We start from the raw sequence: 25,682 nt of genomic DNA, 5'->3' as shown, positions 1-25,682 counted from the left end.
TCATTTCTCTTGATTCACCTCCCCATTGCAATTTTCCCCTGCAATTTAACTTTAGAAAGAAACACCCTTTCCTAAAGAGGGAATTAATTTCTGCACTTTCCACTCTTCCCTCCAATACTAACAGCACTTTCTCTTTTCCTTTTTAACTGACAGTCATAGCCATTTCTTCCACTTCCTTTTTTCTTTTTCCTTGTGATCAAGTCACATTGGGATCCACCTATACAGATTTAAACTTGCCAAACACAATGAGGCTAGGATTGGTCTCCACCAAGAAGAATGAATGCAGTTCTCTGTGACAATTCATTAACAAAAAAACTGGGGCAAGCACAGGAAACATCTTTCTGTGGATGGTACCATTAAGGAAGTTTTCCTGTCACAACAGAAGATCAGAAGGCTTTGTTTTCACCTTTTGTAAAAACATTTTCAACGCTCACTCATGTAAAAACAGCATTGTGTAAGAAGCAATAAATGCTGTGCATTTGTGATGTACTATTTAAGAACCAGGAAAGGACACAGGAATTGAAAATTTAAGTTGCAACTCATCTAAAATAAGAGTGTAAGTCATTCAAAACTGTTGACGGCACAAGACAGCCACACAAAAAAGGAATGAAAACCTGTATGCATTATTCATCTTGCAACTTTGATCTTTAAAGCTAAGAAACTTGAACAAGGAAAGATAAATGGCTTCTCAAGCTTTTTCTTTTAAAAATCAAATGAGGATGATTCAGGATAAATGAGAGATAAGAGTTAATACCAATGAGGGGGAAATTGCAATCAAGTGCTGCATAGAAGTTTCAATGCAAAGGCTTTGCTTTTTGTATTCAATTACAAAGGATTTCTTTCTTAGGTACCAGCATCCCTTTTCATGTATATGTAAAAGATTTTACCTATTAAAATTTCATGTTCATGCATAGCTTTTTTCTTCTACCACCTATACCATGACCTGATGTGAAGTTGGGAAGCTTTCTGAAGCAGGGGCTACTAGTGGTCATGGGGCAGGAACAGACTCAGCTGTGAAATCCTGACCTCCAAACCTGGCTCAAACACCAGCTTGTTCTGGAGCTTATGCAAGATATGTACACTTTTTCCCACTGGGAAAGCACTGGTAATTACAGGCACTCTGACTGTATCCTGATTTCACTGAGGTTTAGTTAATTATGCAGACATTGCTGGTAAAACACAAGACAAATTGATAGATCCAAAAGCACGTGGAGGTTGCACTGACTAGATGGGAGAGTCACAAAATCTTCTGGATGCTCTGCACTCCTGAGAGTTTGTAATTATTGCCAATGTTTGCCTAAAGATATGCTCAAAGGCCCCACCACCTTGGTTAGATTACTGATATCAGCATCTTCTAGAGAAACAGCTGCATTTGGGATTCACAAAGAAGACAGAACAGCAAGGCAGCTCCTCGAGGGAGGCTCTGAGCAAACCTGACACAGGCAGACATCACAAATCACAGCTCACCAGCCACTTCCAGCAGCAGCAGAGCCCTGGGAAGAATGCCTTGACTGCACAGCATGCTGCAGGAGGGTTTGCTTATCTGGGCTTCCAAATTGTTACCTCCACACAAGCAGATACCAGGTATCAGGTGATAGAGCCAGACAGGCTGGGTGGATGTGAGCACAGGTTGTGAGATGGAGGAAATAGCTGGAGAATGAGGATGAAAATTTCATGGTGGGCTGTGTGTTAGGAAGGCAGTGGGAACACCATTTGAAAAGTAATGGGAGATTTCTGGGGTACAGAAGGAAGATGGGTGAGAAATGAATGGAAACACACTGAATTCACAGGCTGACAAAAAACCAATGCTTAACTGTGATTACTGTGAGTGCCTGAGCAAGTCATTGGCTCTCACAGCCACTGACACCCTGCCAACTGCATCCAGACAAAATACATTTGGAAACACCAAACCCAGTGATTACAGCAGTCAGCAGAAACTACACTGATTGCACTTCCTCCTCAGCCCGGGGGAATGCAAACTCTCAGCTTTTGGCACCAAGGTGACACACGTGGCTGTGTCCTAATGACACTGTGCTGCCATGCAAAAAAGATGGCTAGACTGATGGGGCTGGGAACAGGGCTGCTCCTGGGGAGGATACCTGGAAGCCTGGAGCCCTGGATCCTTGCTCCAAGCAATGGGTGGGTCTGTGAACTTCAGTGCCAAATGCATAAACACCAAGAACAGCTGGAAATAGAACCAGGAACTTCCCCACCCTGGCACACTCCCTTCTCTCTCTCTCATGGACAACACCTTGCCCCTCCTTTCTCCACCAAGTCTCAGCTCCAAGAGGAGTGACACAGACTCTCCTAGTGCACATGGATTATATAAGAAACTGGAGAAATACACTTGAGCTTTACACTGTTTGCAGTGAGAAATCAGAGCTATTCACTGGATTGAGCTGAAGCACTCCTATCTATCTATCTGTCTGTCTATCTATCTATCTATCTCAGGAGGGATTCCTGATTCCACAGTAATCCCAGGAGAAAAATTAACTAGATGAGCATGGAATCATGCTTGTTCTGCTCTGTCCTCGTGGTAACTGTTTTCCAGTTCTATAAATTAAGCCAAAGGTGTTTGCTTCTAAGGCAAGACTGTTCCAGCTTCATTTGTAATATTTGGAGAGGGATTAATCACATCAAGCATTTGCTTTCATACCATGGTGTATGTAGAACACACATGAAGAAAATCATGTTGAGCCCCAATGCACTGAGAAAACTGTTTATAGACAACACATTCAAGAGTAGAGAGAAAAAATATTTTGATGAGATTCTTCATCAGGTGCACCCAGCATATATTTCTGCACTGAAGAGCCTACACCAAGTGTCTAAAACTGGGAGAGCTGTGCTCAAATAAAATGTCTGCTTCTATAAATCCCTTTGCAGACAGATCTGTCCTCACCCTTAACTTTCATTTCCTATTTGTTCCATTCCCTAGTTTATAACTTGAAAGACATTTATATTTTTCTCCTCTTCATAGCACATTTGCTTGCCCTACAAATAGACTAAAAATATGAAAACACTGATTTTTATTATCTCACCTACATAAACACATTGATTTCCTTAACTCTACCCAGGAGAAAATAATATTTTCTTTTTATTGCATTCCTGAGGAAGTAATGCCTTAACTTGGATCTTATTTATCTGCTATTTATCTACATTTTTTGCTTCAAACTCTTAGTCAGGAATGGAGCTTCCAGATCTGTCTCTCTGGTACTCTTAGAACTCATTCTGAAAAGTCCAGTTTTTCTGACTCATAGATGACACTGCCATTGCAGAGGAGAAAATAATGCTTCCATATATTAAAAATAAGGTTGGTTCATGGAGATACCATCTTCTTAAAGGAAATATAAATATAAATCAAAAAAGATGTCAAGCATCATGCCTTATTCAGAAAAAGTACAGTTCTAATGTTTATTTTAAAACTCTTGTCAGAAAGGAAAACATTAATATGAAATGCTTCACACTGCCTTTGACACTTGCAGAACTCTTAAAATTGTAATGAGTCAAAGATCAACAAAACTATAAGAATGAAAACAACTAGAAATGCTTTAGAAGTAGAGCCACCAAAGCTTTTTCATTTTTTAAATGCCCACTTGTATTACATATGCACTGAACACCAAGATCTGTAGTTTGACATTTCCTGACCTGCTAATTTCATGGCTTAGAAAGAGGAAAGTCACACTTGTATCATGGAAATTTATTGCCACTGAGTCAATCAAAATTTTCCTACCACATGAAGGGAGGTGCTCATTTTAAATATAGACACTTAATTAAAGAGAAAAAACAGAAACCTGTCATTTAAACTACATCAATTTCATCCTTATTTCAGCTTTTGTACTCTTCTAGTTTTTGACTGGGTGTTTTTTGTTTGTTTTTTTTTTTCATTCCTGTTGCCAAACTGAAATAGAAATATCTTTAAGGAGATAGGTGAACAGAAATGGAATTATTGTAAGTTAGGTTCCACAATTAGCACTTCATTCCCATCTGCCCTTTAGCAAGTTGTCCATTCCAGGTCCCAATCCCAATCCCCCCCTCCCCTCCCAGCCCTGCAAGACCCTGCAGATGGTTACTGAAAAGCAGTAAAAAGGTAATCTGAATGCATATTTGTCCACTTGGCAAGATCCTGGCACACAGTAAGAGGATGCAAATCTGCATTATAATATTGCTTCAGGCTCTCTGCCTGTGTGAGAAAGCACCCACAATATCAATAGTGCTGCTGAGGACAGTGCCAGGACATATGACATGGATGGACACAGCTAAACTGGGCTGTGGCAGCTCTGTTAATTTACACCTCTGGAAACCAACCCTCTTTTGGGTACCTGAAACAAGGGTGTATCTACACCTACACCAAAACTCACTTTCATTTGTTTGTTTTTGGGAGATCACAATGATAACACACAACAACTCTGCCAGATTACCTGGTGAAAAGAATACTGTTTGGGTGAGCATTTGATACAAACATCAGAAAATAAAGCCAAACTGAGGGGCTTTATTTAATCCTAAAAAAAGCTTTAATGGCTGCAGGTGTGATAGCTACTCTTTGTTCTGGCAGCTGGAACAGTAATAACAAAAGAAATGTACTTAGTAGGCAACACCTGAAAATCCTTTGAGAGAACAAACTATAGCAATAAAAAATACAAGTTTAGAAAGCAATTCCTGGAGGAAAAAAACCAACACAGGTAGCACTGGAATCTTCTCTTTATCTCAGGTCATTTGACTTGTCACGGTTGGAAGGAGATTTGAAAAGGAAATTGCAAGTTCTTAGCAAGTATGATTGGAGGAATAGAGTTAATAGCCAGCAATCAGCATAGGCTGGGTAGGGTACTTAAAAATTTAAATGTATGCATATGACACAACTGCAGAATGCCTGGGCTTTGTCCTGTTTGCAAAAAATAAATGGAATAACAGGCAATTTCAATCTCAAACCAAAATGGTAATTTTCTACTTAGGTTGCTGGAGTCTAAGAGTACTTCCATTAAACAATTCCCTCATTTCAGTATGTGATTGAGGCATGTAAATGGTATGTGCCCCTAATCCTGCTTTACACTAGAAATCTTTCCAGTACCAACAGGACAGTATGTGTTTCTCTGAGGTGGAAAGGTGTTTCTCCTATCATCATGCTGGCAGAAAAAAAATCATTTTTGAGCTCCATTTTTCACTGCCATTTCTGCAAGATGTTTAGGCTCACCAGCTTACTGTTTAAAAAGGATATTTTTATGATTTGAGAAGCTGTTTTATACATACTCTTGAGTAGTTGTGCATTGTATTCAGCAGCTACAGATACAAATGAGTATGACAACACCTCTAATGACAAAACAAAATCTAAGATGGAAGGATAAACATTATCTCTCTAAAGAAACGTGTCTATATCCTCCCCAAACCGTTTTTATCCTTTCTAATACAACACACAACTTTTCTGGGTGTGTTATTTTCAACAGAATTACAAAAGATCTCACCAAGACTACTTGTAGTTTCTCTTTCCAGCCAAAGGCAGATATTACAGGTTGCAGAAATTTGTAGGTGGATAAAAGGTAAGAAAATTATAGGACAGTGATGAGTATAACGAATTTCATTTCCACAAGCTTCTAATTCTTCTCTTAGAAGAACATAGGCTTTGCATAGACCTCTTTACCAAACAAATGCACACTCTGCAATGAAGTACTTGGAGATGAGAGGTTACATTCCAAGCTAAATGCAAACCAGCCCTTGTCTGTGAGGCAAGGAAAGGACACATCCTAGAAAGGACAGCACAGCCAGATGCCCTCATGTTCAAGAGACAAGAAAGTTTGGATTAGCTGATTCTTGTGTTGTTTGGATTAACTTTTCATACTCACTGTAATTCTCTCATCTTTGTCATCCAGAGGGGTGCCATCTTTCTTCCATGATATAGTGGGTTCTGGGTGGCCTCTCGGGGGCTGGCACTCCATCACTGCAGGTTCCCCCACAGCTACCATGACATCTGATGGATTTTGTCTGAAGTCATCCCGTAGAACTGAAAGAATAAAGGCAATGAAGCAAAAAATTTACTCAATAATATACTAAACATGCAGCAAAATGTTTCATATTGGCCTCTAATGATGCCTGTTGTCATTGTATTTTACATTAACAAACAGATCAATTCATCAACAGAGATGGAGAGGACTTTTTACAAGAGCTTGTTGTGAGCGAACTAGAGGTAATGTATTTGAGCTGAAAGGTCAGGTTTAGATTAGATATTAGGAAGAAATTCTTTACTGTGTGGTTAGGCAAGCCCTGTATGGACTGGCCAGAAAAGCTGTGCATGCCCCATCCCTGGAAGTGCTCAAGCTAGGCTGGATGAGCTCTGAACAACCTGATCTATATAAAGTGTCCCTGTCCATGGCAGGGGGCTGGAACCAGATGATCTTCAGGGTCCTTTCCAACACAAAGCATTCTGTGACTCCTACCACAGCTGAAGATGGCACAGTATGTTCTGTAGAATGTGACTTGGGGGGAAGCACTGCCGAGGTGGCTTTCTGTCCCTTTGCTCCTGAGACACAAGGTCAGCCTGCCAGTAACTCAAGAGTTTTATGGTTAAAGGTTGACCACTGGCCACACAAATTGTACCCATCCATGAATTTAGGGCAAAAATTAATGAACTAAATAAACTTCCCAGTTCTTTGATGACATTGCAAATCATGAAACATTTGCCCAGCCTTAGCCAAACTCATCTTTGTAATTTGGCTTGTATCTTTTTAAAGAAAAAAGTATTTAAAGTATTTCCTGATCGCTGGTAGTTGTCACTTAGCCTAAACTTTATTTAGAAGTCAATTTTACCACCTTTGCACATAAAGAAACATTTTTATTGTAGCTTCATAACTAGAATTTGTTCTTTCACATCATTTGGCCAAGCCTTGGCCTAGGAAATTGTAGTTTCCTCCAGTCATCCACTATGGATTTTATCAATATCTATGTGATTATTTTTCTTTCTGGGAAAGGACAGACATCATCCTGTGCTCAGCAGACCACTACACAGGGGCATGGTTTAACAGAATAATAGCATTCCTAAGTCTTGCCAAGTAAGTGGCATTAAGTTTAATCTAAAAATAAATAACTCAAAAGATAACAAACATAAAATTCTAGTCCTCTTCACTGCTGTTCTTCCATCCACAGTGAACAAAGAATAGAGTAAAGCACACTATGCCCAAAGGACTCTCAGGATTTTTACAGAGCTGTATGCCACTCTTGCTACCTGCAACAACCTTGGGTCAACAGTAAATAATGCCAAGAAGCTAGAGCAAAAAATATATATATTCTCCAAGCCATGGACCCCAGATACATGGACATTCATTTGCTTGTTCTCAAATAAAGAATAATTTGCTACTATTCTAGATAAAGGACATAAATTCCAGAAATAACAAAGAATATCTGTGTGTCAAAAGGACTTAAATATAGTACTGATCTCAACAAACATTTGAATTTACTAATTGTCTTCCACAATGAAACACACACATTCCTAATATCTCAGTTCAATTACTGCAATTTCTGGATGCCCTGAAAACAGGATATACTGATGCTCTGAATGAATATAGTCACTGTCTCTATCACATTAACAATACAAATGGATAGAACAGAATTATAGGACTTAAAGAAGATATTATAAAATATTGGATTGGAAGGAACCCCTCGAGGTCATCAAATCTACAAAAAGATCTTTTCAATGACCATGTTCTCTTGGAGAGATTAGGTCCCTTCAACAGACCTAGTGTATATAATTTTTAGTTATTCAGAAAGTCCTTTAAATTCCCTCCTGCTTTCAACATAACTTTATTAAGTTCAATCCACATTCTTTTACATCTCCCTAACTGTATTCCCTTATATATTGATGCACCAAAATTGCACTTCAAATTAATTTTTTGCTTAAGGAAGTGTTAAACACTATTTGCTTATACTAAAAACATATCTTTGCTCTGCTTATACTGAATTTGGTGTTAACAGCCAAAGACAATTTCTTGTGTTCCCAAGAAACCCTCAAGCCATCCAGACACAGGAATCACTATAAATCATGTAGTGCAAGTGGATAGCTGGACACTGCTTCTACTGAAGTCCATGAATTTATTTTTTTTTTTATGTAATACTTCAGAGGCTTAATCTGGCTTGGAACCACTGATAGTATTATTACTTTTCCCCCCCCCCCCCCCCACTTCTTCAAATTAATGAACATTAGAGAGGACCCAGAAGTTGCCCTAAATTACCAACCTCTCCCTCCCACAGATCCAGTTCCCAGTGCCAACAGCACATGAAAGTGCAGAAGAGTTTATTTGCCAAACCACAGTTCTATTGCAACACAAAAAAAAGGGTGTTTTGACCATGAGTAAGAAGCATCTCATTACTGCTGAAGATTGTATCACTTGGATAAATTTAAGAGACATATAAAAAGAAGCAGCCTGAAGTTTAAAAAATATTAAATCAAGCGATCTTAATAAAGCATAAGTGCTTTTCAAGTCTGAAAGACCATATAAATCTAAGAGAAAGGACTGTCAGGTAGTATCTCAGATGGCTTCAGCACCTTTGAAGCAACAAAGAAGTCCAGTACTTACCTAATAAAACCAAATTACTTCTGTAATTTCTACACTCCTTAGTCTTATAATAGCTTGACAAGCATAGTACCTTGCCTGCAAACCAAGACCTTTCACAAATTAAGTTCTTAATAGAATGCCTAGGAGCACATCAAAGATCCAGGCCACAGATGCTTCAAAACAAGTACTTTTTTTCCCATTTACTATGAATTATTTTGGCTCTAACATCACATAATGAAATGCTAACAAAATATAATCCATTAAAGATTACTCCACAGATAGTAATCGTTATTATTTTTGCAGCTGTAAAGTAGATACATGCTCTGTTTCATTTGCCTCAGGCTCTGGCAATCTTGCATGAAGTTATAAATCTAAAATTTTCATCCCTAACTGAAAAAAACTCTTAAGTTTTTCTTTGCTGTTCTTCATAGTCAAAGCTCATCATAACTTGAGAAAACATTTCCTTTCCAAGTTATATTAGAAGTATACTTTGCAATCCACTACAGAAAACGTTTTTGTCACCAAACAGTGAAATTTCACCTCTTTATACATATATGCAGCTGGAATGAAAAATATAAATATATTAAAAAAAAATATATAAATAGGGTGATTGCAACCATCACCACAGCACATCTGGGACAACTCCATGATCTTGCTGTGTTGAACTATTCAGGTTCAAAGAAACTTTTGCAGCTCCACTTAAAAGTCAACTGCACACACAACTATTTCATATTGTGTACTCTTCAATTCACTAAAGAGTTTTACTTTCCCCGGAGAATCTTTCTCAGGGAAGAAGGGAACTGGCAACAACTTGAGGACAAATTATTGTTGATAGGCAACAAATTTTTATTGATAAGCAGAGATGGCACTAAAAATGTGCTTTGCAAAATGCAGCACCCAGTGCTTTTTTTAAAAGTTCTTTGTTGCCTACTATGAAAAAGAGTAGGGGGACACTGCTGGGTGAAACAGGAGGAAGATAAGCAGGATTTTTTAGATAGATAATTCAGAAAGATTACTGTTGAATTTTGTGTTTAAATAACTGTGATTTGAAAGGGATATATATAATGAAAGATAAAATAAACCAACCAGAAAGTTCTAGTCAATACTTGAAAAGAATGAATTTGTAAGGAACACACTAATTACCATCAGACACTGTGGATATCATGCCTTAACAGGTGGTATCATTTAAGATCTGGAAATCAGAAAAATTCCTGGAAATTTTGATTGCAGGTCTGTTCTAGTCCAGACACTTCATGCTAGATCAGTTTAAAGCAATGCACCAAAATGCATCTGGGATCCCTAATTAACCAAGATCTTACAGCCTTGGTCACCCAGTGAACAGAAGATGAGGGAAATGATGAGACTTGTGCTGCAAGTTTCTGAATCAGACCAAGGCAATTTTAATCTATTCTAATTTTTATTAAGAAAGCATCACTTAGAATTGCTTCCCATTAACTCTCTTGCACCATTCCACACAAAATAAACAATTTTGCAAGTCTGCTTCTTAGAGAGATACTGGTGAGCCAAAGTATGGCTCAATTATTTAATAGAAGACATCCCAACACGCTCCACTCTTTCAGCATGAAGATAATTTGAATCTTTCTTTGAATAGTAGCCTGAAAAATGGTGGAAAAAGAAAGTGAAATAAACAGAAGAAATTGACCATCACTTTTATTTGAAAAACAACTACATCTCAGCTAATGAGCAATTTCCAACAGCAAACAAAACCCTCCTGACATCAAACAAGCTAAATACCTTAGTGACCCACAGCCCTGTCTTTTGGCTAATTTTGTTAAAAGTTGTAATAGATTATAAATATTTTGAATTATCCACCAATTCTATTATTTTCATTTTTTGAAATATATAGAAAAGTATTTCTGTGTTTCCCTGTTCCTCCCCAACAAAAGAGGAGTATCTACAAACCAAGTTTCCACCAAATACTTAATTTGACAAATAAAGTATGATGAACAAAACAACAAAAATGAGAGCTTGCTTTAAAAGCCTGTAAGGAAAACAAAAATAGGATTCAGGAGGTTATATAAATCCTCTAATCCCATGAAACTGTAATCAAAGAGAAACTAATTATTGCTTAGTCAGGATTGAGCTGTTATTCAAAAGCAGAACTCTTCCTGTAATTTAGGATCAGGAACGATCCCTTTTACCCACTACATACTGAACTTGTAATTCACATTTACTGAGATAGACCAGACATTTTTGGCATTCAAATGCAAGATGGTTGTCAGTTGGAACAGTGCTTCAAACCAGGTGCTTAATTTTAATTACAACTAACTTAAGCATCAGCCAGAATTATGGCACCTTGTTTAAAGACTTTGCTGGCATGGAATTTATACAGATGTCAGGATATAATTTTTAATACATGCATGCCACTAACAGGAAAGTGTTAGAGCACCTAATTAAGCAAAAATGAAACAAACAAAGACATGCATTATCAAATTTAAGTCAACCCATGTGTTACCATATATTTTAGATCTCATTAAACTGTTACCTGGCTTGACCAAAACACTTTACAAACGAGAAATATTCTCTCTGTAGAGACCTCCCTAAAAGTCTCCCTGCAGTCATAAAAAGTTAAAGAAAAAATTATTCCCTAAAAAAACTCTTTATTTTCCTTTCTGAAGGTGTTAAAACCAGGTCAACACTGGTGTTAACTAAAATAAATAGTCATTAAAATGGAACAGAAGGAGGAGGGCTATAAATAGTTGTGATCATCCAACAAGACCACTCATGTAATGCAGCCCATAATTTCATGCACTGGCTGAGTCCAGCAGTGCTGTATGGAATGCTTCAAAGGATGTCTACCCTCCTACAAGGCTCTAGGAAAGAGGCTGGAAGTCACAGCCAGCATTTCCAGTTCCCTTGTGTTTCCTGCCCTGCAGCACTCAAGCCTTGCTCATTCAGACTGGAAGCCTTCTACAGACAGGCAGATGCCAATCAGTTCAGGATCCACTTCTCTCATATTCCCTCAGCCTTCTCTGGGCATCCCAAACCTCATGAGCCCTGGGCACGTGGCCACTGCTCCAGCCACAGCCCCTGTGACTGCACAGTCTGAGAATCCACAGCAAACAGGTCTCCAGGCAGAGGAGGCTGCTCACTGCAAAGCAGGGATTCTAAAGCAATGGCCACACTTGACACCATCACAGCAGAGAGCTATTTTTAATTTATTTTTTTTTTCTATTTTTAAAAACAACACAGTCATCATCTATTCATACATCTATTCATACCCTGCTCTGCTTTCAATTCTGACCATCAGCAAACCTTATCACCTCAAAGTCTGAAGAAACAAAAGCACTTAAAAATCAAATGCTTTTTGCTTAGTAGTCACATTTATTTGTATGGGTTAGTTCAGACCTTTACCCAAGTCTACATAACTGAGATCACAACATTATACATATTTCTATTTCAAGATCTCCTTTCATGAAAGGAAACAACCATTAAAAGTCCTCAGTAGAACAACTGTGTTTTTTCTACTTTATTACCACTGAGATCAACTAATTTAGTTGAAACAGCTGGTTCATAAATACTTCCTCCATTATGTCACTATGGAAGAAACTGAAGGGTTAATGAATGCAAGAAAAGATTTCTAAAGGTCTTTCTTTTAGACATTGAAACAATTTAAGAACTGGCTTTTATTATTATGTTTGTTCTCATGTTGCCAATGATTTATTTTTAAGTTTGAAATGACACCACTTTTAAGATACTGGTAAACATTGTAAGAGGCATATAGAAATTTTAACATTTAAATCTGGAAGAGTTCAGAATGCTGAAGAATAGAATTCAACTTGAATGACTGAAAAATAATTATTCAAATAATTAATAAAAGAATTAATGGTATATACAGGATGCTTTAGTTCAGTAAATTTGCATTCCCTCCTACCCAACAGAGTAATGTAGAATTTCTAAGCAATGGGAAATTGCCTCTTATCAGAGGCAGTCCTACTAAAGATTTTACTGAATCTTGCACCACATTCTGCTGTAAGAATGTTAGCAGATTAAAGGTGTCAGAAAGCAGCATTAAGTTCATGTTATTAGCCTATGTAATTTAGTACTGACATTATTAGTCCCACCTGGCTGCTGACACCAGCAGAGAGCACGACAGCCAAAGCAACAAAGAAACACAGCTTTGTTTTAACAGTGACAAACAGAACCAAGACAATGGAGTTAAATATAAGTGACAGATGTATAAAACAGCAGCAGGGAAATTGGACCACACTTCTAAAATGTTAACACAATGTACTGGCTTCATTACTGCAACCTTTAAGTTGCTTTAAAACTGATTCTTGTTAAAAAACTATGGTTTTGATTGGTTATTTTTCTCTGCCCATCAGGAAAGGAGGCTCAGGGGAGACCTTGTCATTCTCTACAAATCCCTGGCAGGAGGTTTCAGCCAGGTGGGGGTTTGGTTCTTCTCCCAGGTAACAGGGGACAGGACAAGAGGGAATGGCCTCAAGTTGCACCAGGGGAGGTTTGGGTTGAGTATCAGGGAATGGATTCTTCACTGGATGGCGTTCAGACATTGGGATATGCTGCCCAGGACTCTGCTGGAGGGATCTCAAAGATGTGCACATGTGGCCCCTGGGACATGGTTTAGTGGTGACCTTGTCAGTGCTGAGCCAACACTGGATTCAATTAGCTTAAAGATCTTTTCCACCCCAAACCATCTTGATGATTCAATACAGCACCATCAAATTAGGATCTTTATATCTATTGGAGGTTAATAATTACCATCTCTGGCAAAGTGTCCTTCCCTAAGACACTCAGCAATACATGTCAACAAGTAAAAGACCTGCCTGCTTTTAATCCATTGCAGAAGGAGGAAATCAAGGACTGCTGCACCAACTAGATCACATATTTGAAAGGTGCTGATGGCAAATACATGTTATATGCTTAAATCAAGCAGTATGTTACACTGCAAAAGCAATTAAATATTTAGGCATTTGGCTACAAACTTATGACTGCATAGAAAGACTTTAAAATAAATATATTTATTGTCATTTGTTACTGTCATTAAGAAACTCACAATTGTTAATAGAAAGAAAAGCATGCTTAAGAAGCAGGATCAAAAAAAAAAAACAAACTACTTCTGTAAAAATCATTGGGCAAAAGTTACTGAAAACCATTACAAAAAATTATGGAAACCACTCAGAATGTCTGAATTTATTTCACTCATTTATGATTTGGGCTTTAAGTACTGCCTGGAATCTTACTGGACAACATAGCTGTCAGCCTATAACAGTGTCTCCATGTGTGGAAAGGAAATTGTAAATGGATTAGATGATGAATTGAGAATCAATTAAATGACCAAATCTGGTAAGTCATATAAAGAGTAATTTTAACTCCTGTGAGAAAGGGTAAGTGACAGCCCTCAGAGAGCATGCTGCAGTACTGGGAAACCTAATTAAATCCTGAAGGATCTGTGATGCCTCAGGCACACAGCTCTGAGAGTATCCCTCAGGTTGATTGAAAATTGAAAATAGATAAGGAGAAGGGACCTAATTATTAATTTGACTGACTGTGTAGAAAGAGAAATCCCTCTCAATGTCTTCTACATATTATGCTCCAGGACAAGGCATCTACCAACTGTAACCAAAAATTTACCTCCTGGAAGAATAAATTAATTTCTGCAGACTGCAGAGATAGTTTCCTTTCAGTTGTCATAAATATTAAATATTTGCAGGTATATCCTGGTAGTTGCAGTAGTAACTGTGGTAAAAAGTCTTAGCTGAAAACCATAAAACAACATTGCTAGAAGAGTTAAAAAGATTGTTGCTTACCTTATCATTCTATCCACTCATTCGTTTGTTGGTTCTTTGATCAAGTTGTTATGTTCTTTTCCCCAGTTAAATGTAGTCCCTATGTAATTCAAACCCTGGTTTATTGTATTTCCCCTATCCCAGTTACTTCCTCCTTCCGCCCTTCCCCTTACCTCATTTCCGGCCTTACCATTTCCGCCCTTTCCCTTACCTCATTTCCGGCCTGCTGCTGCCTGCCTATCAAGTTAGCCACACCCTATATGTAAATCTCCAGAAGTTTCCCAGTACCACCATTACTGGAAGTTGTTGTTGAAGAAAAGATTCACAAAAATAGTCAACCAACACCAAACCCAAGTTCACAGATCATCTCAACTAACAAGCCAAGTCACCTGCAATATGTCCTTTGTAACTGTTTAATCACCACAACCTTAAGGGCAGTTAAGAAGAATGACACCCCCAGACCAATGAGCCACTATTGAGATCTCGGACGTGTCCGTGAGGCTGAGACTCCCATCCCTACGTTCGTCGGGATCGGCAGGACCTCCTCCCGGCGTTGCCTGGCAGCAGCAGCAGCAGGCGTAGGGCCTACTCCCTGTGACCCCCCATTAATAAAGAGCTGTTTAATAAAGGCCTTGGCCCTGCTACATTCATTACAACTTGGGGGCTTGTCCGGGAGATAGGCCACGCCCAGAAGAGGACGTCGGAGGGGGAGGCACCACCCCGAAGAGGCCCTCTGGGACAGCTGGCCACCCCGGACCCGGAGCTGCGCGGGACCAGGACAACGCCTGGAGCACCGGTAAGTAGACCGGTGGCGGGCACGGGAGGCGAGCGAGTGTGGTGTGGATGAGACGGGGGCTGGCAGCTCAGACCCCCGAAGCGAGTGTGGACCCCTGAGTACCGCGGTTCCGGGACTCCCGCGAGGGGGCCGGCCGGGAAAAGGGGGAAGCGAGTGAGGCCTACCAAGGCCTAGAGCGTGAAAGAGGCGCCTCCTTGGGGCCTAGGCCCAAGCTTGGGGAAGAAGGAGAACCTTCGCTAGGACCCAGCTTTCTGTCGGTTGGGGAAGGAGGGGAACTTTCGCTAGGACCCAGCTTTCTGTCGGTTGGGGAAGGAGGGGAACCTTCGCTAGGACCCAGCTTTCTCTTGCTTGGGGAAGAAGGAGAACCTTCGCTAGGACCCAGCTTTCTCTTGCTTGGGGAAGGAGGAGAACCTTCGCTAGGACCCAGGTTTCTGTCGGTTGGGAAAGAGGAGAGAACCTCACTAGGACCCACCACTGTGTTTATTTTCAAAGAAGGGGGGGTGCAGGAAGGGGCAGCCGGCGCCCCGCTGGGACCGAGCCCCCCAGGGACGAGGGTTTAGGAAGGGGTATCCGGGCCCCGCTGGGACCTTACCTGACTCCCACCGGTGGAACTGAGAAGAGTAGAGGGAGGGGGCGACCGGGGCCCCGTTAGAGACCGGCTCTATCTCAGTTTAACTGTGGGCCAGGAAGGAGCATAGGGAGGGGGATATAGGTAAACCCCAGTAGTGACCAGCTCTTTCCTTTGCCCTGTTTTAGTTGCCCGTCATTAAATTTGCTTTGAAGTAGGGGCACCGTATATTTTTTTTTTTAAAGAAAGAAATTATACGATAAGTTAGAAAGGGCCAGATTTTTTGTTGAGTGTGTCTTTAGTTGCCTGTCAGTTGTTTCCTTTCGAGTAGAGGCACAGTGAGTTTCTGTTAGGCCCGTTTGAAAAATCACTATGGGGTCTTGTATGAGTCAAAAGAGTAGAGCGAAAGAGAACAAAAATGTAAAGAACATCCCTCCTGATAGCCCTTTGGCGATAATGTTAAATAAGTGGGATACTTGTGAAGCTACTAAAAAGTTAGATAAAATAAAAATGATCCATTATTGTGTTGAAGTATGGCCAAAGTTAGATTTACCAGGAGCATGGCCATGGTTCGGTACCCAAGATCCATGGATGTGTACAATGCTGAATCAATATTTAAAGACTTGGGGAGGATCAAATGTGGAACAACTTGAATACGCAGCTTGTTGGAGAGGGAGTAGAGCAAAAGAAGAACCAATAAAAATATGTAAAGTAGTAGAGAAAAAGGGACAAAGGAACGAGGAAGAGAAAAATAAAAGTAAATGGGACCCCCTTGATTATCTTCCCCCTCTTCCCCCGCCTGTCAATAACCCCGATTACCCACTTCCTCCTCCTCCGACCGTCACTCCCCTTCAACCTCCTCTTCCTCCTCTTCCGTCCATTACTTCCTTCGAACCCCCTGCTGTTTCTCTACCCACCAATGCTTCCAATAACCTTCCTTCTGCTCCATCTGTCAATTCTCCTCCTACCTCCTCTCCACCCACCAACACCCCCACTTACTTTCCTTCTTCTGTTCCACTTGTCAATTCTCCTCCTCCTCCTCCTCAAGCATCTAGCATAACTCCCCGGTCACCACCTTCCCTTAGTACCCCTATTCCAAATCAGCTTTTTTTACCTATGTGCCCACTTCCCAACCTGCCTTCACCCCTAGTATCTCCACAAACCCCAATTCCTCCTGCCTTGGTTCAGGCCCCTCCACCAATAGGTGTCCCTTCACCTCCTTCCAATTGGGAACTGAGTCTATCTCCATCCAACAGTAGCTCTTCCTCCAGTAATCAACAGAACCCTGTACCGGCACAAGCAGAGGGACCATATTATAATACGAGGTCAAGGGCAGCAAAAGCAGAAAGGATGTTTCCACTCAGGGAAGTCCCTATGGGAGGAATAGAGGGCAGACTTGGGTTTGTAGACGCACCGTTGACGGCCTCAGAAGTGAGAGGATTTAAAAAAGAAATTGGGAATTTAGTGGAAGATCCCGTAGGCATTGCAGAACAGGTAGATCAGTTCTTAGGACCTAGCATTTATACTTGGAGAGAAATGAATTCAGTTATAAATATACTATTCAACCCAGAGGAAGTTAGGATGATTAGAGAAGCCGGCCTACGCATATGGGAGAGGGAAAACTGGCAAGGACCACCGGGTGACTATAAACTACCTCTCACAGACCCGGGATGGAACCCAAACCAAGAAGAGGGGAGGCGGAATATGATTGACTATCGAGCTTTAATAGTTAGGGGAATAAGAGAGTCTGTTCCTCGCCAAAGTAACACCAAATTGGCCTTTGGAGCAGTACAAGAAAAAGATGAAACCCCATCCGCGTGGTTAAATCGGTTAAGGAAGAACTTTCAGCTGTACTCTAGTATAGATCCTGATAGTCCGGATGGCCAAGCAGTATTAAGAGTACATTTTATCACCAAATCTTGGCCTGACATCCGAAGGAAATTAGAAAAGATGGAAGACTGGCAGGAAAAAGGGATAAATGAACTACTTAAAGAGGCTCTAAGGGTGTATCTGAGAAGGGAAGAGGAGAAAGCGAAATCGAACGCCCGAGTGATGGTAGCGATAGCTAGAGAATGTATAAATGCAACTGGAAATAAGCTAGAGAAGCCATGTGGATCTAGAGAAGGAGAACCTAAGATTGCGCCAGGCGCAGGAGGTTCTAATGCCAACCCTTGGCAGAAGGTCGGAAAATTTCAGGGCAGATGTTATTACTGTGGTGAAGTGGGTCATCTCAAAAGGTACTGTAAAAAGATTGCCATCGATGAAGCAATTGAAAAAGAACAGGAAAATTTAGAAAAGATTCTGAGAGGGGAAGATTAGGGGTGTCAGGGGCTCTTCCCTTTAGGGGACCCAATGAAACATCTAGATGAGCCCTTGATAAACCTCAATGTTGGTCCCCAGAATTTAAGTTTTGAGTTCTTAGTTGACACGGGAGCTGATCGGTCCAGTTTGAAAGATCTTCCAGTAGGAGTCCATATTAGTAATCGAACGTGCGAAGTAATAGGAGCTGAAGGGACACCCTTCAAAGCACCAATAATTGAAGGAGTAGAGTTAAAAGGAAACTTTAAACAGTGTGTGGCAGAGATGATTTATTTACCACATTTAGAAAAGAATTTGTTAGGGAGAGATTTACAAGTTAAGTTAGGAATAGCAGTTATTCCAGAAAATGGGAGGATGGTTGTGCGTATTATGAAATTGACCGAAAAAGATATAAGTGAAATCAATCCCCAAGTATGGGCAGAAGAAGGGAAAACTGGCTTTTTAGACATAACGCCAATAAAAGTGCAAATGCAAGAAGGAACTACCCCAGTCAAGGTAAAACAGTACCCAATATCAGAAAAGGGTAGAGAAGGACTAGCCCCAATTATAGACCACCTTCTGGCGGAAGGTGTGTTAGAACCATGCATGTCCCCCCATAACACCCCAATTTTAGCAGTCAAAAAGGCAGAGGGAAAATATAGATTAGTCCAGGATTTGAGAGAAATTAATAAAAAAATCATCGCTAGACATCCTGTGGTGTCTAACCCTTACACTCTGTTGAGTAAAATTCCCAGGGAACATGCATGGTTCACCACCATAGATTTGAAAGATGCCTTTTGGGCGTGTCCGCTAGCAGAAGAATGCCGTGACTGGTTTGCATTCGAGTGGGAGTACCCAGGAGGGAAGAGAAAACAACAATTAAGGTGGACCCGTCTACCTCAAGGATTTACTGAGTCCCCCAATCTTTTCGGACAGGCTCTAGAAGAACTATTAGACCAGTTCACCCCTGAAAATGAGACACGAATCCTCCAATATGTAGATGATTTGTTAATATCTGGAAAAGAACAACAGCTAGTTAGAACAACTAGTATAAAACTCCTTAACTTTCTGGGAGAAAAGGGTCTAAAAGTATCCCGGAACAAATTGCAGTTCGTTGAACCAGAAGTGACATACCTTGGTCATATAATTGGAAATGGATACAAAAAGTTAAGCCCCGAAAGAATTTCGGGCATACTAGCCATTTCGACCCCAAAAACTAAACATGACATTCGAAAACTTTTAGGCTTGTTTGGATACTGTAAATTATGGTTAGACAAATATACTCAAAGTGTAAAATTTCTTTATGAAAAATTAGTAAACCCTGAACCCATAAATTGGACTGCACAAGACGAAAAACAATTAGAAGAATTAAAAGAGAAATTATCTTCGGCCCCAGTCCTAAGTTTACCAGATCTCACAAAGGAGTTTGAACTATTCACGAACACTGAAAGGGGGGGAGTAGCTTACGGTGTACTAACTCAGGAATGGGGGGGTTGTCGAAAGCCAATAGCTTACCTCTCTAAATTATTAGATCCAGTAGCAAAAGGATGGCCACTATGTCTCCAAGCAATTGCGGCTGCAGTAATTTTGATAGAGGACGCACAAAAACTGACATTTCAGGGAAAACTTAAAGTATATACTCCACATGATATTAAGACTATCCTCAGCCAAGGGGCCCAGCAATGGCTAACAGAAGCCAGAATACTAAAATATGAAATTATATTAATGAATGCAAGTAATTTAGAATTGGCCACCTCTAAAAGTATTAATCCGGCTCAATTTCTCTCAGGGGAACCCTTGCCAGAGCTAGAGCACAATTGCCTGGAGCTTATAAATTTCCAAACCAAAGTAAGGGAAGATCTACAAAGTACACCGTTGCCATATGGAGAAGTATTGTTTACCGATGGTTCATCTAGAGTAGTAGATGGAAAAAGGGTATCTGGGTATGCAGTAGTAAAAAGAGCAGAAGGAAAAGAGCTAGAAGTGATAGAAAAGGGGAAGCTACCATCCAATTGGTCTGCACAATGTTGTGAGATCTATGCGTTAAAAAGAGGTCTAGACTCATTAGAAGGAAAACCAGGAACCATTTACACTGATTCAAAATATGCATTTGGAATAGTCCACATTTGGAAAAATCTGGGCAGAAATGAACAAAACCTTGAAAAATGTATTAACAAAATTAATTGAAGAGACCCAAATGAATTGGCTCAAATGCCTACCTCTTGCCCTATTACGCATTAGGACCAGACCGCGTGCAGACATAGGAGTTTCACCCTATGAAATGATGTTTGGGCTTCCCTTTTTAATTACCCCTTTTAGCTCTGCAAACTATCTAGAAGGAGAAGCTGCCACCCAAGAGTATTTAAGAATCATTGGAAGAACAATAGAGCAACTAAAGAAAAAAGGATACCTGCCCCAAACCTCTCCCTTAGATTCAAATGCTCATCAGATCAACCCTGGGGACTGGGTTCTTGTTAAATCCTTAAGTCACACATCTCTATCTCCTAGGTATGAAGGCCCCTTCCTAGTCCTCCTAACTACACACACTGCTGTAAGAACAAAAGAAAAAGGTTGGACTCACATATCACAAATTAAAGGACCAATTCCACCTCCCCCTGGTGAATCGGACTCCACAGTATTTCAGCCAAAGGCACCTGAATGGACCATTACAAAAGGAGCTACAGACCTCCAACTTAAGTTTAAGCGAAAAGAAAAAGACAGCTGAAAAGACTTAGACAGTTCCAATTTGAAAGCAAAGTGTTACTGTACGCAGTTTATGTTAACTCTAGTTGTTGTTATAACGTTGTTGTTGCACACCTGCAGTAGTCTTTCAAGTTCCCAGTAGTTCACTAAAGTTCTTGTTGTTACAAAATTGCTGTATCATACATCCTTCTCCGATTGTAAGTATCATTCAATCCTCTGTCGAAATCCTCAAATTAGAAGTTTGCCAAACCATAAAGACCAATTCCCCTACAGAACACTTTCTAAAAACATCTAAATTAGTATAAAAAGGGGATGAGAGAACTCTGGGAAAGTAAAATCTTACCTAAGGGGACCCCCACCTCCAAGAGGCAAGCCCGGGTGAGACTGAAAGCAGTTCATACCGGACTCTTGAGAGGAGTGTTGCTGGCCTTGCTAACAAATAACCTGATAAGCAGCGAAGAGGTTAAATGCAGCAAGTGTTACCATCGGATATATGATGGGGAGACCCAAGAGTCCCTAATAAGAATTCACACCAACGTGAATCCCAGCTGTTTCAATCATTCCCAGATCTCCACTTGTCAAGAAAGTGGAAAAACGTATTGGATTGCTAAGAATACTGCCACTTTTCGGCAGCGGTTGCTCGGAGAATGTCCTATAGGGGAAGCCTGGTTTTGCTTTGAACATGAGAATAATCAAGGAGAATTAATAGATTTGATCAAAGAAAAACAATTAGTAATAAATACCAAAAAGGAAAACGAATTGGAAATACCTTTAGGGAAAAATTTATTCATAGATTTAGTTGAAAGAATTAGTAAAGAATTAAATATAACCAATTGCTGGGTATGCGGTAATACACAAATGTCTGAGATTTGGCCATGGGAAGGGATCAGTTTAAGCCCATTGGAAATTCTAAAATGGAAGCAAACTAACCAAACATCTCAATTACCTAAGCAAAAACGAAAGAAAGAACAATGAAATTTAAAATATAAACCTATTGGAGAAGAATGTATTAAAAGAGTTGGAAACCCATATAGAACATTTGTAGGAACTATGCCCTGCAAAAGGTACCTAACTATAAAAAAGTCAATTATAAGGTGGATACCTAAGGAGCCAAACAAATATTGGACAATACACCAAAAGGAAAAAAGGATGTGTTTATCACGAAGGATATGATTTACATGAATGTGCTGGAAAGAAAATAAATCCCTTTTGGGGATTAGAGGAATTATCCAAGTATTGGTCATGTCCCACCGAAACCAACCAAACCTTTTGGACAGCACCCGAGTATCTATTCTGGATATGCGGAGACACTGCATATACCAATCTTCCAGGAGATTGGGCCGGGAGCTGTACAATTGGGATTATAAAACCTTCATTCTTCCTACTTCCCAAAAATTCGGGGTCTAAATTAGGAATTCCCTTGTACGATGATTTGAAAAGGGCTAACCGAAAGAAAAGGAGTATGATTAATTTAAGAAGTACTCAAAAATGGAAGGGACAAGTGTGGACACCTGAACGCATCATGGAAGTATATGGGCCAGCTACGTGGGCACAGGATGGGTCGTGGGGATACCGTACTCCCATTTATATGCTGAACCGAATCATCAGACTCCAAGCAGTATTAGAAATAATATCTAATCGAACAGCCCTCGCATTAGACCACATTACCGAACAGTTAACTCAGACCCGAGCAGTGGTCTATCAAATTCGGCTTGCAGTAGATTATTTATTGGCCGATGAAGGAGGTATTTGTGGAAAATTTAATACATCCGAATGCTGCCTGGAAATTGATGATAAAAGCGAAGTAATACGAAACATATCTAAAGAAATCCGAAAAAATAGCATATGTAGGAAACCAACAATGGACCCCTCTAATGGACACTAGCTGGTGGGATGACTTCTGGTCCCTAAAAAATAAATGGTGGAAAAAAGTAGTCTTTTTAGTTGCAAGTGCAGTCATAAGCTTTTTATTTTTACCATGCCTACTCCCATGCCTAATTAGGCTTATAAATACCACTATACAAACCAGTATAAGGAATATGACTGATCAAACGAGAGCTAAAATTTTGATGATCGGAACCCAAAACCCAGAACATGATTCAGCTAAAGAAATTTTAAACCAATTTCTAGAACTACAAAAATTATACCCCCAAGAAACCGAAAATTGTGATTTGATGCGGGTCAAAGACCCGATCAAAGAGAAAGAGGGGGGATTGTGGTAAAAAGTCTTAGCTGAAAACCATAAAACAACATTGCTAGAAGAGTTAAAAAGATTGTTGCTTACCTTATCATTCTATCCACTCATTCGTTTGTTGGTTCTTTGATCAAGTTGTTATGTTCTTTTCCCCAGTTAAATGTAGTCCCTATGTAATTCAAACCCTGGTTTATTGTATTTCCCCTATCCCAGTTACTTCCTCCTTCCGCCCTTCCCCTTACCTCATTTCCGGCCTTACCATTTCCGCCCTTTCCCTTACCTCATTTCCGGCCTGCTGCTGCCTGCCTATCAAGTTAGCCACACCCTATATGTAAATCTCCAGAAGTTTCCCAGTACCACCATTACTGGAAGTTGTTGTTGAAGAAAAGATTCACAAAAATAGTCAACCAACACCAAACCCAAGTTCACAGATCATCTCAACTAACAAGCCAAGTCACCTGCAATATGTCCTTTGTAACTGTTTAATCACCACAACCTTAAGGGCAGTTAAGAAGAATGACACCCCCAGACCAATGAGCCACTATTGAGATCTCGGACGTGTCCGTGAGGCTGAGACTCCCATCCCTACGTTCGTCGGGATCGGCGGGACCTCCTCCCGGCGTTGCCTGGCAGCAGCAGCAGCAGGCGTAGGGCCTACTCCCTGTGACCCCCCATTAATAAAGAGCTGTTTAATAAAGGCCTTGGCCCTGCTACATTCATTACAGTAACAGTACATTTTACATTTTGGTATGAAGTTATTTGAATTGTGCTGGATTACAGACAATATTTTCAGCATGAGTAACACCACACAATTTCAAACTTGGGGACAAAAACCAAGTGGTTTTAGACACAGATCAGCCAAGAAGTGTCCTTCAGACACCACAAATTAGTTTTCCTAAGGCAAAGAAGGGTAAGCATCTTTATATCCAGGGATTTGTCTGCATTCTGTAAATAAAGATTTTTCTCACTGCAGTCCAAAGATTCTGATGTTTAATTTGCAAGGAGCTGCTGGCTGCACTGGCCTTCCTTCAGATCAGATTTTAATGGAAAAAAAAGAACCAGATTAAGAGGCTGCATGTTCTGGCCATCCAAATTACATCATAAAGAGATAACTGAAATCAAAGAAGAGATATAAGGACCAAACAAGGAAAGGGAAAAGGTGAGAGGACACTTCACCACAACTCCAGTGTTTTCTTTAACTACTCAGAAAACTTATTTCATGAGCAGAAAATTTCTTCTTTAAGGAAGAATACAAGAACCAACCCAGAAACACCTCTGTCATCCAACTCAGGATAAAGGAACACAGGTAGCAAGGACAGAAGAAAACATTTAGATATCAATTAAAGGTTAAAGCAGGGATGGCAAATGAAGCTGTATTGCAATTGATTTAAAAGACTTTTCTCTCAAATAGCAAGCCATGTGAAAAACTTGCTCTCTTCCCATAGCTCCTAAGATGGAAGCTCTCTCAGTAGGTCAAATCTAAAAGAACATTGTTAGTTGTAACCTGTTCTGTTAAAAGAGGAGAGACAACTGTTCCAGAGTCTTGCCAATGGAGCTGGCAGCACTTTTCCTGTAGTAGGAAAGACTTAAATGTTAAGACATAAAATACTTGCATGTTCACGTATAATAATCCTTTCACCCTGAAGTAATAAAAAAACTTATCAGAGGAGACATGTGCAAAGAAATAAATATTTCCATGCCCTTGATAAGAATTTTTCTGTGGTAGTTCTAAATCTGCATATGCCCTATGTGAGTGTTCTGCTAAAGGTGCTGCCTCCACATAATTTTAGCCCCATCCTTCTGCTTAGCATGCAAATACTAGGGTGTTATCACTGTACCACTACCATCAACATTTTCTGAAAGGATCCTATTTCCATGAAAAAAAATCCCCATTATGCTCATAAAGTGGTTGAAAAAAAAATGGCATTTTAATATCAGAGAATATACAGTATCATTATCACACTCAAACAGCTAAGTCTCTTCTTCAATATTCCAGAAAATTATATTTCCCCCATTACACACGAGGTCAAGCCTGAAACATCAGTCAGAGGGGGCAAGATGCAGGCACTTCATATGGTGAGTGGATGATTCTAAATAACAGCAGAGCTAAGAACAGCACTGCTGGCACCACACACTACAGCAAGGCCACACAGCTCAGAAATGCTGCCGAACTATTACATACACTTTTATTCTATTGTTCTCTTATTGTATACAATTTTATTGTCTTGGCAGAATCTACTACACAGAGCTCCACTGTCTCTGTTCAGCTCTACAAACTGCTATACAGCAGGACATCTCTCAGCTAGATAGTAAATGTTTCATCAATTATACCCTGCATTCCCTAACATGTGAATGCATCATCCTTGTGGTCATGCTATCTTGTTTTTTTACATCTTGAAACATTCAAGACATAAATTGACAAGAGATTGTTGTGGTAGAAATGGATAAACCATTGCAAAATTACATTTATGCCAAATATCATATACTTACCAAATTACTTTTGCTTGTTTTAGAAAACAATGCAGGGAATCACCTCAGGGGAAAATGGCAGACAGCTTACACAGAGGTCATAGAGAAATACAGTCTTCATCTAATTCAATTAGCTGCTTTCAGTTAGATCCCAAATGGTACAGGCAAACATTTGTTCTATTTCAGGCATATTCTAAGAAATGAATCATTCTGCTTTCTCACTACACAAAGGCACAGCAAAATATCACACACTTGATTATTTTATTGTTCAGAATTTGAAAAATCTCAAGACAGAGATCTTTATGATTTACAAGTGACATCTCATAATTTAGGAAACCATCTGAAG

General features: G+C 39.9%; 1 protein-coding gene across 3 annotated transcripts in view; it reads right to left on the bottom strand.

Annotated features, from left to right (window-relative positions):
* The window catches only part of ROBO1 (roundabout guidance receptor 1), a 296,268-nt gene that overhangs the window by 103,870 nt on the left and 166,716 nt on the right, over positions 1 to 25,682 (bottom strand). For all 3 annotated transcript variants that reach the window (XM_079300688.1, XM_079300687.1, XM_079300686.1), the window contains exon 3: positions 5,835 to 5,992. In XM_079300688.1, coding sequence (XP_079156814.1) covers positions 5,835 to 5,992 — 158 coding nt within the window. The remainder of the gene's footprint in view (positions 1 to 5,834; positions 5,993 to 25,682) is intronic.

This window comes from Erithacus rubecula, assembly GCF_903797595.1.
Source record: "Erithacus rubecula genome assembly, chromosome: 1".
Lineage (NCBI taxonomy): Eukaryota > Metazoa > Chordata > Aves > Passeriformes > Muscicapidae > Erithacus > Erithacus rubecula.
This window is presented reverse-complemented; position numbering and strand designations above follow the sequence as displayed.